We start from the raw sequence: 12,786 nt of genomic DNA on the forward strand, positions 1-12,786 counted from the left end.
AATCCGGGTCAGACCCGGATTTGACCCGGATGTGACCCGGATTGACCCGGATTAATTAAAGCCGAGACGTGTTTCGGCTAGTCTCGAGCGAGCGAACGAGTCTACATTTTGAGCGTTCGATTTGTGTTGAGTAAATATTGCAACTTCAGCCTAGCTGTAGGTTGAAGACCAAAAAAAAAAAAAGTCTTCACCTACTGACAATAACCACCCCTCACCATAGATACCCTCAATTTCGTGCTACATACTACACTTACTAACAAATGAGCGTGGCTGAGCGTATGTTGGTATTGCGATAAGTGGGCGTGGCTCACGAAAGAACTACGCGATGGCGTTTATAAGTTTCCACGTCGTCAAACGAACAATTTCGTTTCTCACGTGATCCAATCCGGGTCAGAACCGGATAAATTGTAAACCGGGTCAGACCCGGATGACCCGACCCGGTTTCAACGCTGCTACAGTACTAGCTCTAGCTACTATAACCGTATCAACCAGCTGCCATTTTCTTAGCCCCCCTAGCTTAGCACCATAAGATGAAGATAAAGTAACTATTATATATTATCTTTATACACCCATTGATTATTTTTAAAAATTACACTAAAAAAATTACAAGCCAGCATTTGTGTGTGCATGTGAGTATACAGTTCAATAGTTATTGTGGTAGATATGGTGTTGAAACAGTGACAGCATATAACACATCGTCAATAAAAAATTCTTCAAGTTGCCATTGAAGAGTCTCAAAAGTTGGTCTGGAGTTGGCATCTTCATTCCAACATTTTATCATTATCTTGTGCAACTGTTCTGGACAGTTTGTTGGACATGGCATACGATATCCCCTTTTCAATTCTTCTATTAAATTTTCATCCTTTTTATCATGATAGGGTAACTGGCCATATGTAACCAACTCATGTAGAAAGATGCCAAAAGACCATACATCAGATTTAACTGTAACAATGGAAGACAATAATATTTCAAGCGCTGCCCACTTGGTGGTGGGCATGGTATTTGCGGTAAGCTTCATGCTGGGTTTTTTTGCAAGAGCATTGATGACACCTATCCTACAGATGAGATGTTCTGATACAAAAATACTTCTGGCAGTGAGGTTGCCATGAATGTAAGTGTTCTTCTCAAGGTAGGCCATTCCAGCTGCTACTTGTGCTCCCATATTGATTAGCTGAGGAAGCTGTAAAGCACGACCATCACCTCGTAAGTAATCTTGTAAGTTGCCATGCTCCATCAGTTCAGTCACAACATAGATCGGCTCCTCTTCTACACATACTGCATATAACTGTACTACATTTCTGTGTCTCAGTTGTTTCATCACTGTTGCTTCCTTCAGAAAGTCAGACACAGTAATAGTACCAGGGTTGAGTGTGTTCACAATGACTGGAGTGGTATTGTTCCACACTGCTTCCCACACTTCACCAAAGTTTCCAGTGTCAATCTTCTTGCAAAGTTTTAAAGAATTTCTTTGAATTTGCCATGCTTTGTTAGTAGCTTTAGACAAGCCAGCAGTTCGGTGCACTTCAGTTGGTACACAAGGTGTCTTTATTATTTCAAAGGAGAATTCTCCTGTGTGCTCAGTGTAATATTCAACTAGTTGTTGGAGAGACTCGAATGCTGTATCAGGATCAATAAAATATTTTTTATCACTGGATTTGTCAATTCTCCATCTCTTTATAGTACTTTTGACTCTCACGACAAGAGTAAAGCCACTGGAAGCTTTCTTACTGTCACAGATGAGAAATGACCTATGATCATTAGGTGCTTGCATCATTAGCTTATCAACATATTCCTTTCTGATAGTTCCAAAATACCACCTATTAACAAACAAGAAATCTAGTCAAAAGATAATGCTATACACTAGCTAGCTATATGATTTGAAAGTTGTAATAGTTAGTTATTCGCATGCACGCACGCACGCACGCACTTTTAGTCTCTTAGATATACAAATTTCCTAAACCAATTTCAGGAAACCAGACACACATACACCCATTGCCAACCTGCATGTAGATACATGTTTAGCTCAATCAGTGATTCACTAGTTGTCCAGTATAGTACACAGAGTACAAAATGTTGTAACATGAATTCTACCATATAATTTGCTAATTAAGTGGAATAATGTAATTAGTACAACTAGTGCAATTAAAATAAAGTAGTGATAATGAATGATGGTTTACATAGCTACATGAAAAAATCCCTACTTTGGCATTGAACAGATGGTGGGAATGTAGGGATTTTATGTACTGTAATGCTGCTGTTATTCATATCTCTTGTTTCATTGTTTTGAACCTCCATGCAGTTATTCTTAAATAAACTTTTACTACTGTGCTACATTATCATTACCTCAAGTTTCAACATCACACCTGAGCCCAGTATATATATAACATCATCTGTTGACTAAAGGTGGACCGATACCACTCGGTATCGGTAATACAAGGTGTACAGATACCACACTCACCACTTTTATTAAACCATCTCTAGCTAAGTTTTCAGTAGCTAATAACTTAGTTGAGCTAATCAGTAACTTAGTTGAGCTAACAAAGTAGTGAAACAAAGCTTTTGTTACTCTTTTCCAAGTATTGCTGCAATTGCTCCATGTGTATTCTAATATATTACAGCACGTGAATCCTTTGTAATTAAATGGTAGTGCAATTGTTCCTCAAGAAATAAGTTTATGACTACTTGGCTTGCTTGAAAAGCTGTAACAAACATTGTACAATTATCGGCCAACCACACAATTAATTGCCTTATCAATAAGCTTACAAGAAAACTACCTCAAATCAAGAAATTAGTAATCCACAATGATGTTTATCATGTTTAGCTGTTATACAATGAATATTTTAAAACTTGAGATCAATCAATTACTGTGATATTTTAATAGCTAGCTATGTATCACAACAATGAAATTTCTATAATAAACTTGCCTAGGTTTCAATGTATAGTATCGGTATCGCGGATTAAGTATCGGCAAATAATTTCAGTACAAATATTCGTATCGGAAATATTGGTAAAAAGTGGTATCGGTCCATCTCTACTGTTTACTACAGCTGGTAATTTATATTTCAAAGAGCATTCATAAGGTTGAAGACAAAAGATAAAAGTAGCTGAAAGGTAACCCACAAACAGTGGACCCGGAGATTTTTACAGGAGTATATACTTCATAATATTTATACCTTCTCTACCTTGTATGTACTAGCAGGTTGGGATTACATGGGTAGACGTAGACCACTTTTCTATCACAGAAATTATATACATAAGTGTCTATTCCAAAAAAAAATAGTTTGTCCTGGTGGACTATATAATATTTAATTGATAAGTACTGAAAATGATTTCATCACGAAATACATATAAGTATGTAAGGAAAGTTTGGTTCTCGGCTCCAGTGCATTGTTCTATAATGCATAAAACTGCAAAACCTTAATGTTAGTATCATCAAGAGTTCTATATTATGAACTCTTGGTATCATCATGACCTAAATAGGTAGGAAGCCATATAAACAACATCAACACAACACCAGGGCTGTTTACATAAAGCACGTGAACATTTCAATGACAACTCACAGATACAAGTACTTACTCCTCTGCACTTAGTGGAGACTTAAATTCTACAACATAGCCACTTGGAACATATCCCTCTTTAGAAGACTCTTTGCACCTGGCAAGCCACCAGCCGTCGTCATCAGTTCTGACGATGTATAGCAGATCTCCTTTTTTGAAGCCCAAATCTTCAATTGTTCTAGCTGAGTAGTTGTGTTTTCCTACATAAAGTGGATAGCTATCCTGCAGTTGCGGATCACTTGCTGCTTTGTTAAACTTTTTGTTCTTGCTATTCACTTTGTCATCTGGTTTACAGCTTGATGCTACCTTTACACCCATTTGCTGTTGTGGTATTTGATATTGATCATGAGTTGTACCCGCAGTTTTGTTGTCTGAAAAAGTTGATAATCGATGTGAAAATCCTGTCATTAAATTTTTCAATGAAACTCTTCTTTTGCTTTTGTGCTGTTTATGATCTTCAGGTTTGCTGACTGCCCTAACCATGAAATCATGTTTGCAGTGAAGCCCTGAAACGCATTTTTGACAAATCATACAATCACAAGTGAGTGGCTTGGCATGATCTTTGCAAACCTTTGAATCTAAGCCTTCAGAATGCATTTTATGACCAACCGCAGCTTTTCTTCGTTCAGCATAAATTTCTACTAAATGATTAGTGGTGAAATTTGTCGGAATTAAGTCCACGTTATCTTGTGGAAGCTTAGCACGACACAAAGGGCAACACACTTCGCTGGCTAATCTTTTATTCATCTCGATACTTTTCTCAAGACAGACCTTACAGAAAGTATGCAAGCACGGGATGGTCTTTGGGTCAGTGAAAAGATCACCACAGATAGAGCAAGTCATTTCTTCCTTGATTTTCTTCCATTCCAACGCCCCTTCCACTCCTTCCTTTATTCCGCTGCTAGCCATGAGTTTTATCTCGTGTTATACAATCAAGGAGAACAATTGTCCTCGAGATTTATAATGATGACGCCATCACGTCAAGTATAGTCTCTGCTCAATTACATTGCGTGGGGGATGACTAATTGTTGCAAACCTAATTAGTAAGTCCTCTCACGTGTGGTCAGCTCCATAAATTTCTATGAGAACTATACATACAGCTGACAAACATATCTAATCAAACATAACATATCAAACAAATCTATTCTGGCATATCTAAGTCAAACAGATCTCAATTTGCATCATTCAGTGGTTGCAATTCCCATCTTCTTCCCGCTATAGAGTCAGGAGTACACAAGGTAGTATTCTTGGACCACTGTTATTCATTTTGAATGATATTCCCTGTGCAGTTGCTCATAGTAAAGTATTACTGTTTGTGGATGACACAAAATCCTTAGACATATTAAAGTACCTACTATCAGTGGCGGAGGAAGTAGTTGATATGAGGGGGTGCACTACATTGTCTCTGATTTGGTAAGGTGAGACCAAAAAAAAAAAGGAGCTGACAATAGCTACCCACCTCACCAGCTACACATTTATAGCTGATAAACTATATAAAAATCCTTATGATTATGATTGGGATTACTAAAAACACAGTTACAAACTGATATGTTCAGGTATTAAGGAAAAGCATTACAAATCACATAGATAAGAGTCAGTTATAATTTATCTATAAATACTTGTAGAGATTGGGATTCTATTGTGTCAGTTGGTAAATTGTTCCAATCGCGGATAGATTTGGGGTAATAGCTGAATTTATAATGATCTGTTCTAGCAAACGGAATCTCAAAATGGAAGGGGTGGTGGTGGCGGGTGGGATATGTGGTGTTAGTGAAGTAATTTGGGACTGTTAAGACTGATGAGGAGTAAACAATGTTGTAGAAGAGTTTTAATCTAGTCACATATCGTCGGTGTTGAAGTGATGGCCATTGTAGATCTGCTAACATAGATGTAGCTAACACTACTGTTATATCGGTAGTCTGACTTGACCCAACGAGCAGCACCGCGTGACGTCGTTGTACCATTTCTATACTTTGTATCTCCTTCTGCAATTAGGGGTCCCATACTGCCGATCCATACTCCAACAGTGGTCTCACCATACTCGCTACACACTGCTGTAGCTAACTGCTTTATTAGAGAGACTGCTCTATTAGAGTATCTCGATCTTTATCACGGTTTTTAGCCCCCACTCCAAGAAGGATAATTTCGGCGTGATATCATTGTGAGGGGGGGTTAGGCCCCCCTCAGCAGACCCAGAGGGAGCTTCAGCCCCCTAGCTCTCCCCCCCTTTCCGCCGCCTATGGTACCTATAATAGTGATATGCAGCTTCTAAAACACGATCTAAATTGTAATTGTAATTTTTTAACAGGGGATCCACTCAGTAACTGAATACTGATTTTCAGTGGAGCCCTGTGAAGATTAAAAGTAAAATACAATAAAGCTAAATACAAAACTACACAAACACACATACACTAAACAATTGTATGATAATAAATACAACAGGCATACACACATACAAAACAAGTTAATGAAAATACAACTTTTAAAACAAAGACAAAGAAGCAACCTCTACAACAGCAGATCTTAAATTGTTCCACAGAACAGGCCCACAATAATAAAAACTTCTCTTTCCATAACTGTTTGAAACTCTAGGGAACGAAAAGACAATTCAGATTGCAACCAACACGACCTGTAACATCTTTAGAATATTCAAAAATACCTTGCAGATATGACAGGGAATATTTATGTATCGACTTAAAAACTTGAATAGCTGTGTGGTACCGTCGTCGCTCAGTTAAAGTAAAAGGCTTAGAATGAGCCTTATGAGATGGTGGTCAAGTAACCTCTTAACAAGCTTAGAATGTACTCTTTCAATCATTGCAGTCAGCTTGGCAGTAGTAGGACACGAAACAACGTCATAGTAATCAAGTAACGGCAACACAAAAGCAGTATACAGAAGACAAAGTACCGCTGGTGGCAGTGACCCATAACGAATAATAGAGGCAATATGAGACCTGACTCTGGAGACCACATTGGAGATGTGTAAAGTCCAGGACAATGTATTGTCAATTAAAACTCCTAAATATCAAACAGAATTTACCTAAGCCAGTAAAGTACCTCCAATTGTGATTTATTAGCAATTCTTTGTCAACTTCCTATCAGCATTAAGCTAGATTTAACCTTAGCTGTGAACTACATAGCCAGCCAACAAGCCACAGCATTTAAATCAGACTATAACAAACTCTCTACAACACACAAATCAGAATGACTACAATGCAACTCAGCATCATCAGCATATAAATCCAAAAGAGAGTCTTTGATGACAGTTGGCAAATCATTAATATACAAAGCAAAAGCAAGGGACCTAAAATAGATCCTTGAGGCACACCAATTGATATTGTTTCCCAGTCAGATAGCTCTCCATTAAACAAAACTCTTTGCTGCCGATCTGAAAGATAGTTACTCAAAAAGTCATAAGACGTTCCTCGAAATCCATAATAGCTCAATTTAGAGCATAGAATTCTATGGTTAACAGTATCAAATGCCTTGGCTAGATCTAAGAATACTGCACCAGTATATTTTCCTTCATCAATAGCTTTAAGCCATTTATCAGTAACATATATCAATACATCTTGTGTTGAATACCCAGAACGAAAACCTGACTGGTGGGCAGAAAGTAGATTATATTTAGCAAGATGTGAAACAATTTGATTATGTAGAACACGTTCAAGGACCTTAGATAATGTAGGTAACACAAAGATTGGTCGAAAATGCCTGATGATGAGACAAACTAGTGCATTGATTACATTTAGGCGCAGGAGTCACAACAGCTTGTTTCCACTGACTAGGAAACAGAGAACTGGCAATGCACTTGTTAACTAAAAAAGTAATAAGTCTTACCATGTGAGGAGAGGCTCTTATAAATCGAGCAGGAAGACCATCAGCTCCAGTAGCCTTATGAGTGTCTAAGCTGGCAATAATCGATGACACTGTCTCATTAACATGAACGAACTTGAGAGTAGGCACAGTTTTATCCTCAAGAAATTTCTCAACAAACTCAGTAGCTGGAACAGAGCTAGTTAGGCCAGCAACAGTCTAGGTGATTACTTGCCAAGTTGGAGCACAACATCTCTTCTACCATTCCACCCCTCCAAAAGTACTCCGGCTTCTCTCATTTAAATGTAAATTTGCAACTTTTTATAACATCAATGGCAATCCTATAATCTCCTCCCTTTCACACAAAGATCTGGGTGATTCCAGGACTGGATCCAGGAGCTGGCAAGGGGAGGGGCACAAACAGACTAAGTTGCTTTTGATTATGATTATTAGTGATTATGATTAAATACGAGTAAAGGCACAGCCTGTATACCCAATCAATACAATGTCTTATACAAAAATAAATCTTGAATCTAGTAAATAACTGTCTAACCTATTAGAATTCATCAAAATAATCAGAGTATTGCAATAATATTATGTCCAATCCAATACAACTTCTGTCTTCAACTACTACCATTGTGTCTGTAGAAATGTTGGTAAAAACAACCTCATGCATGCAAGGCTGGCTTTCAGGCCATATGTATAGTTACAAAAATGCAAAAGCTTTGAGGCGGCTGGGTGAAAAAAGTTGTGAAATCAAAGATAGCACCCAACAAGAGACTGTATGCACCTGATAGATGTATATAGTTCTATAGAGACATTGTCCAATAGCCATTTAGATGTACAGCTATGTAGTTGGGGTACAGTTGGGATAGTATAGTTGCATATAGCTCTGTAAGTGTAGAGAGTATTCAATTGGACATAGCTAGCTATATAGTAAGTAGCTCGCATAAGAGCTTAACATGTTTCAAGCTGATCGTAATTACCAATGTATTTTGTTGAGCTGAGTTGAAAGCAAATTTCTATATTATAGCCTGTATATACTACCGTAGGCGGGGAAAGTTACGCGTGGGAAATTTTCGCGAATTGCACCCTACTTTGTTTACCGGCGTAAAAGTTTCGCGATGCTGATTTTGCATACTAATTTATTACTATACAAATGCAAGCAACCGGCGTAAAAGTTTCGCGATAGCTACGAAACTTTTCCAACGCGTAACTTTCCCCGCCTACGGTACATATAAAGCCATCATTTAGCATTAACATCACACAGTAATACTCAGGCCTTATTCGAAGCATAGTGAGTAGCTGTGCTGTATATTGCAACGTAAAACTAGGAATAGCTATGTAGTTCATTTGCAGTTATCAAAAATTACTGTTACTGTGTTAGCATATACGTTAGTAATTTTTCTCCTCAATTCAGTTACCATGGTTTTAGGAAAGTGTTCTTTGATCTTCTCTTCACCCTGCAACATGACTGCTAAGAATGAATCTCTTTGTCATAGCCACCAGTTTGGCTGGATTCGGCATTGGGCAGCATTTGTCAGTGCAGTGTGACACAAAGTATAGCTAAATCCCTTTCTGCACAGTTCATGAGTAGCTAGCTACAGGTAATATTTTGCTACAAAGTGATGTGCGATTTGTCAGATCTGATTTTTTCCTCTAACTAGCTCTGTCTGATCTGAGAAATAGAATCAGATATAAGACTATGCATGCACATCACTGACATTTTTGTCAGTAATGGATCAGTAGGTTGGAAATTAAATCCACTCGCCCCCAGGGGACAAAACTATATAAAACACTTGTCCACCCAATTGTTGAATATAACAATGTCATATGGGGACCTTCTTACACACTTGACAATCAAAAACTTGAAAGAATGCAGCGTAAAGCAACCAGAATGATTCCATCTATCAACCATTTATCATACTACGACAGATTAAGGTATCTAATCATACCATCTTTACAACACCGTAGACGAAGGGGTGATTTGATATATTTGTACCAAATTCTCAAAAGCAGTTATGATATAGAAAATCATTTATTTACCCCATCCACTTCTACTGTAACAAGAGGTCACACAAGGAAATTATTCAAACATCACACTAATTCGTATACAAGATCTAATTTTTATAGTAACAGAGTAATCATTGACTGGAATTCATTACCCCAATCTATTGTTGATTCTCCCTCTGTCAATGATTTTAAAACACTGCTGGACAGACACTACAGTAATTGCTTATTTGATTTTGTATAGTAATTAGAATAGCTAAGTACATAATAATTATTAATTTTGTTTATGGATGTACAGGCATAAGCCTTTATCCTTAAAATACAAATACAAATACAAATATAAATAAATAAGAATAATCTTGTGGTAAGGTAGGCCATGCAAAGTTTCTGGTTCTACCAATTCCCCAAAACTGACCAAGTGATCAGGCTTGTTTTGCAACTTTTATGTGATACACTATAGCAGTAGCTATATGGAATTATAGGCAAAAACAAAGTTATGGTATAAAGTTAGTGCATCTTTGTAAGGAAAGAGTGTTTACAAGATCTGAAAACTATCAACAGATCTAAAATATTATAAATTATTGTATGGTAATTGATTGTTGTACTATATACCGGTACTCCATATATGGAGGTTTCTGTACAGCAAAAATAATAAAATACAATGGTGATTGCACAATTCATTCAGCAAAAAATGGCCAGGAAGAGAACCAGAAACACATAATTAGCTTTTCGTGGCCTTAGCATGACATAATGCATGCATACACGCATGGGCATCACACATCGCTATCAAAGTTTTAGTTTATCTCTACCATGAGCTAGCTGGATATTTCTCAAGGCATACATGCATCATATATAGCTAACTTACAACCAGAGTAGCTATAAAATGTGGGTTTATTGGGTTTACATTCTTTCTATTATTAGTTTTCATCTTGCGGTAGATTGTGTTGGTCCATCTACCATCACCAAGATGGAGAATTTGGCAACCAAGTATCTTAAACAGTGCATGGCTTCATTTATTTCAAAGTGCTTCAAGAGTTATCCTGTACACATGTATTATCCCGTGTGCGCTCTCACAGCATTTTTTTAACTATTAAGCATTGCAAGCTGAGCCTATTGGCCAGCATCACTCAGTCGTCTGATCCAATAATTCAGGGGTTAGCCTTACAACTTGATTTTGGCTTTGGAGTGCTTCAGATTAACAATAATCACCATGAAATTCTTACCCAGCCCAGGAATCGGTTAAGCACCATACCATCTGCTAAGAAACTGTACCTTACTAGTAAGAAAATTGCTACTACTAAGGAGAAGGTTCTACATATGTACTGATAAGATTGAGTCCCTTAGTGTACAATGTAAATTTAAAGATGCTGCTTCCCTTGAAACAGGGGATGCATATATTTACTCTCTGTAACTTGAGGTATATGAGAGAGTAATCTGAGTAAACCACAATTAAGATGTTTAAATATACAATTACAATTACATAATTATACCTCAGACACATGTGACTGTACTGATGTTGTGAAAAGCACAGCACAGGAATGGCACGGAAATTATAAACAAATAAAGCTACAGTACAACACACAAAAACAAACTAAATGTTCAACTCGTTTTATGTAACAGACTGTTACTTGCATCGTGGCCAAATATCATTCATCCTGAGGGCTTCCTCTGATACACTTCCAACCCCAATGAATTTGCAATGTTGGTGAATTTAGACCAGCTCTATTTGTCAACTTTGTAATTCTGTTCAACCTTCATTTTGAATGGCAGTCCCACTACACTTCAGCAAGGTAGATACACCTACCGGCATGATGAAGTCTTGTTGTGTTTATTAATGGATATCCAGAAATATTGCAGTGATGCTGTTATTTTTGTTGACATTAATGACTACAGAGCTAGCGATGCTCCTTTGGCACCATTCCACCATCTATCCTAACTACTTCATATTGCCCTAGGCACTGTTAGAACTTACATCACTGCATGTGGTCATTAGTGATCACTTGTCCTAACTTGTAACGTCTTAATTTAGAGAACAGTATGTATTGTTTGAGAAGTTTACAAGGTCTTCCAGCAATCTGTTGCAGTATGTGTGGCTTAAATTTAAGAACATTAATTTCCACAGGACTTATATAGAAAACCATATGGGACTATGGGAACTGCTATTTGACATGAACCTGACCTATCTAGCTGCAGATCTATGTGTTTTTAATACGGCAACTGATCATAGTAATGATTTTGACAGTGAAGAAGATGAACAACAGATGATTGGCTTTTACTGCAGATGTTCCAGGTTACAAGCTATTGAAGTGTAGTTCACTTTACGCCATGAATGTTACCTTTGTGAGGATCATGATTTTAACTGGTTGATACTGGGTCATTTTCCATATGTATACTGCCAACTCTCAAGTAATGGGTCTAATGTCTTACAGGAGATGATTAACAGTTGTGAGAGATTGTCAATTTTGTTGTGCCACAGCAATGAATGTTTATTAATCTCATCAGTTACCACATCTAATCTGGAATAATTATCCATTGAGTCAGAGTACACCAATTAACATACCTGACATTTTTATGGACAGTGTGTCATCTCACAGCAGACTTTTACATGTGGCTATGTCAGTTAACTTTGTATCTACTGATGAGATTACCAGTCTTGTTGTGAGCTCAGCTGGACTGCTGACCCTGCACATTTTCCTCGGTAAATGCAATGCGGATGACTGGAGCAGAAGTTTCCTACCAAAAAAAATATTCCATGTTAAAATAGAACATGACTTTTATCATTTGCATAGCTGTGAGCTTATACGAGGGACAGAACTCTCTCCATTATGGCCACTATGTGACACTGACTGACCCTGTACAGTATTTTATCTTTAGCAAAACCTGTAGCTTTTCATATATGGCTTTCAAGTTACCATAACTGTAGTGTAGTGAAAATAAGTGATTTACTTCATCATGCCAGGCGAGGGAGATAAAAGATGTGTCTTTATCTCATGTTTTCGTATATAAAGTTCACACAGATTTCATTAATGTAGAGCATTTTGATCTAATCTTCGAGGTGTTTGACTGGCCAGGTAGAGTCTGTGAGATAGGCAAGATCATATTATGCAGTAACATTATGTAACTAGCTAGCAAACATTGCCTATGTCCAATAACAGTGTCCAGAAAAGCATAATTAATGTCTTCATATGCATATAATATACCAAGCTTCAATTACTCTATTAGAACATACACCAATCTTTAGGAAGCAAAGCCTACAGCTGTTACCAGTAAACTATGTGTACATCCAGGTCTGTTTGCATATGCATTGTTCATGCATCACATTCGTTCTGTAAAAGGTAACATGATTACTTGGTGCCTATTCAGATGCACAAAGTTATGACGATTAAAAGGTAGACAATTTTTA

At 37.4% G+C, this 12,786-nt stretch overlaps 1 protein-coding gene across 2 annotated transcripts in view; it reads right to left on the reverse strand.

Annotated features, from left to right (window-relative positions):
- Positions 1 to 572: 572 nt before the first annotated feature.
- Positions 573 to 12,786, reverse strand: part of LOC136241754 (tyrosine-protein kinase-like) — a 135,457-nt gene continuing 123,243 nt past the window's right edge. The window contains exons 1-2 of one of the 2 annotated variants that reach the window (XM_066033056.1): positions 3,577 to 4,563; positions 573 to 1,817 (exon numbers count right to left, since the gene is read on the reverse strand). In XM_066033056.1, the coding sequence (XP_065889128.1) occupies positions 650 to 1,817; positions 3,577 to 4,466 (2,058 nt within the window). In that variant the 5' untranslated portion in view covers positions 4,467 to 4,563 and the 3' untranslated portion in view covers positions 573 to 649. Of the gene's footprint in view, positions 1,818 to 3,576; positions 4,564 to 12,786 lie in introns of those variants that run through there. The other variant, XM_066033054.1, reaches the window with a different exon arrangement.

The sequence above is a fragment of the Dysidea avara genome, chromosome 12 (assembly GCF_963678975.1).
Source record: "Dysidea avara chromosome 12, odDysAvar1.4, whole genome shotgun sequence".
NCBI classification, from domain to species: domain Eukaryota; kingdom Metazoa; phylum Porifera; class Demospongiae; order Dictyoceratida; family Dysideidae; genus Dysidea; species Dysidea avara.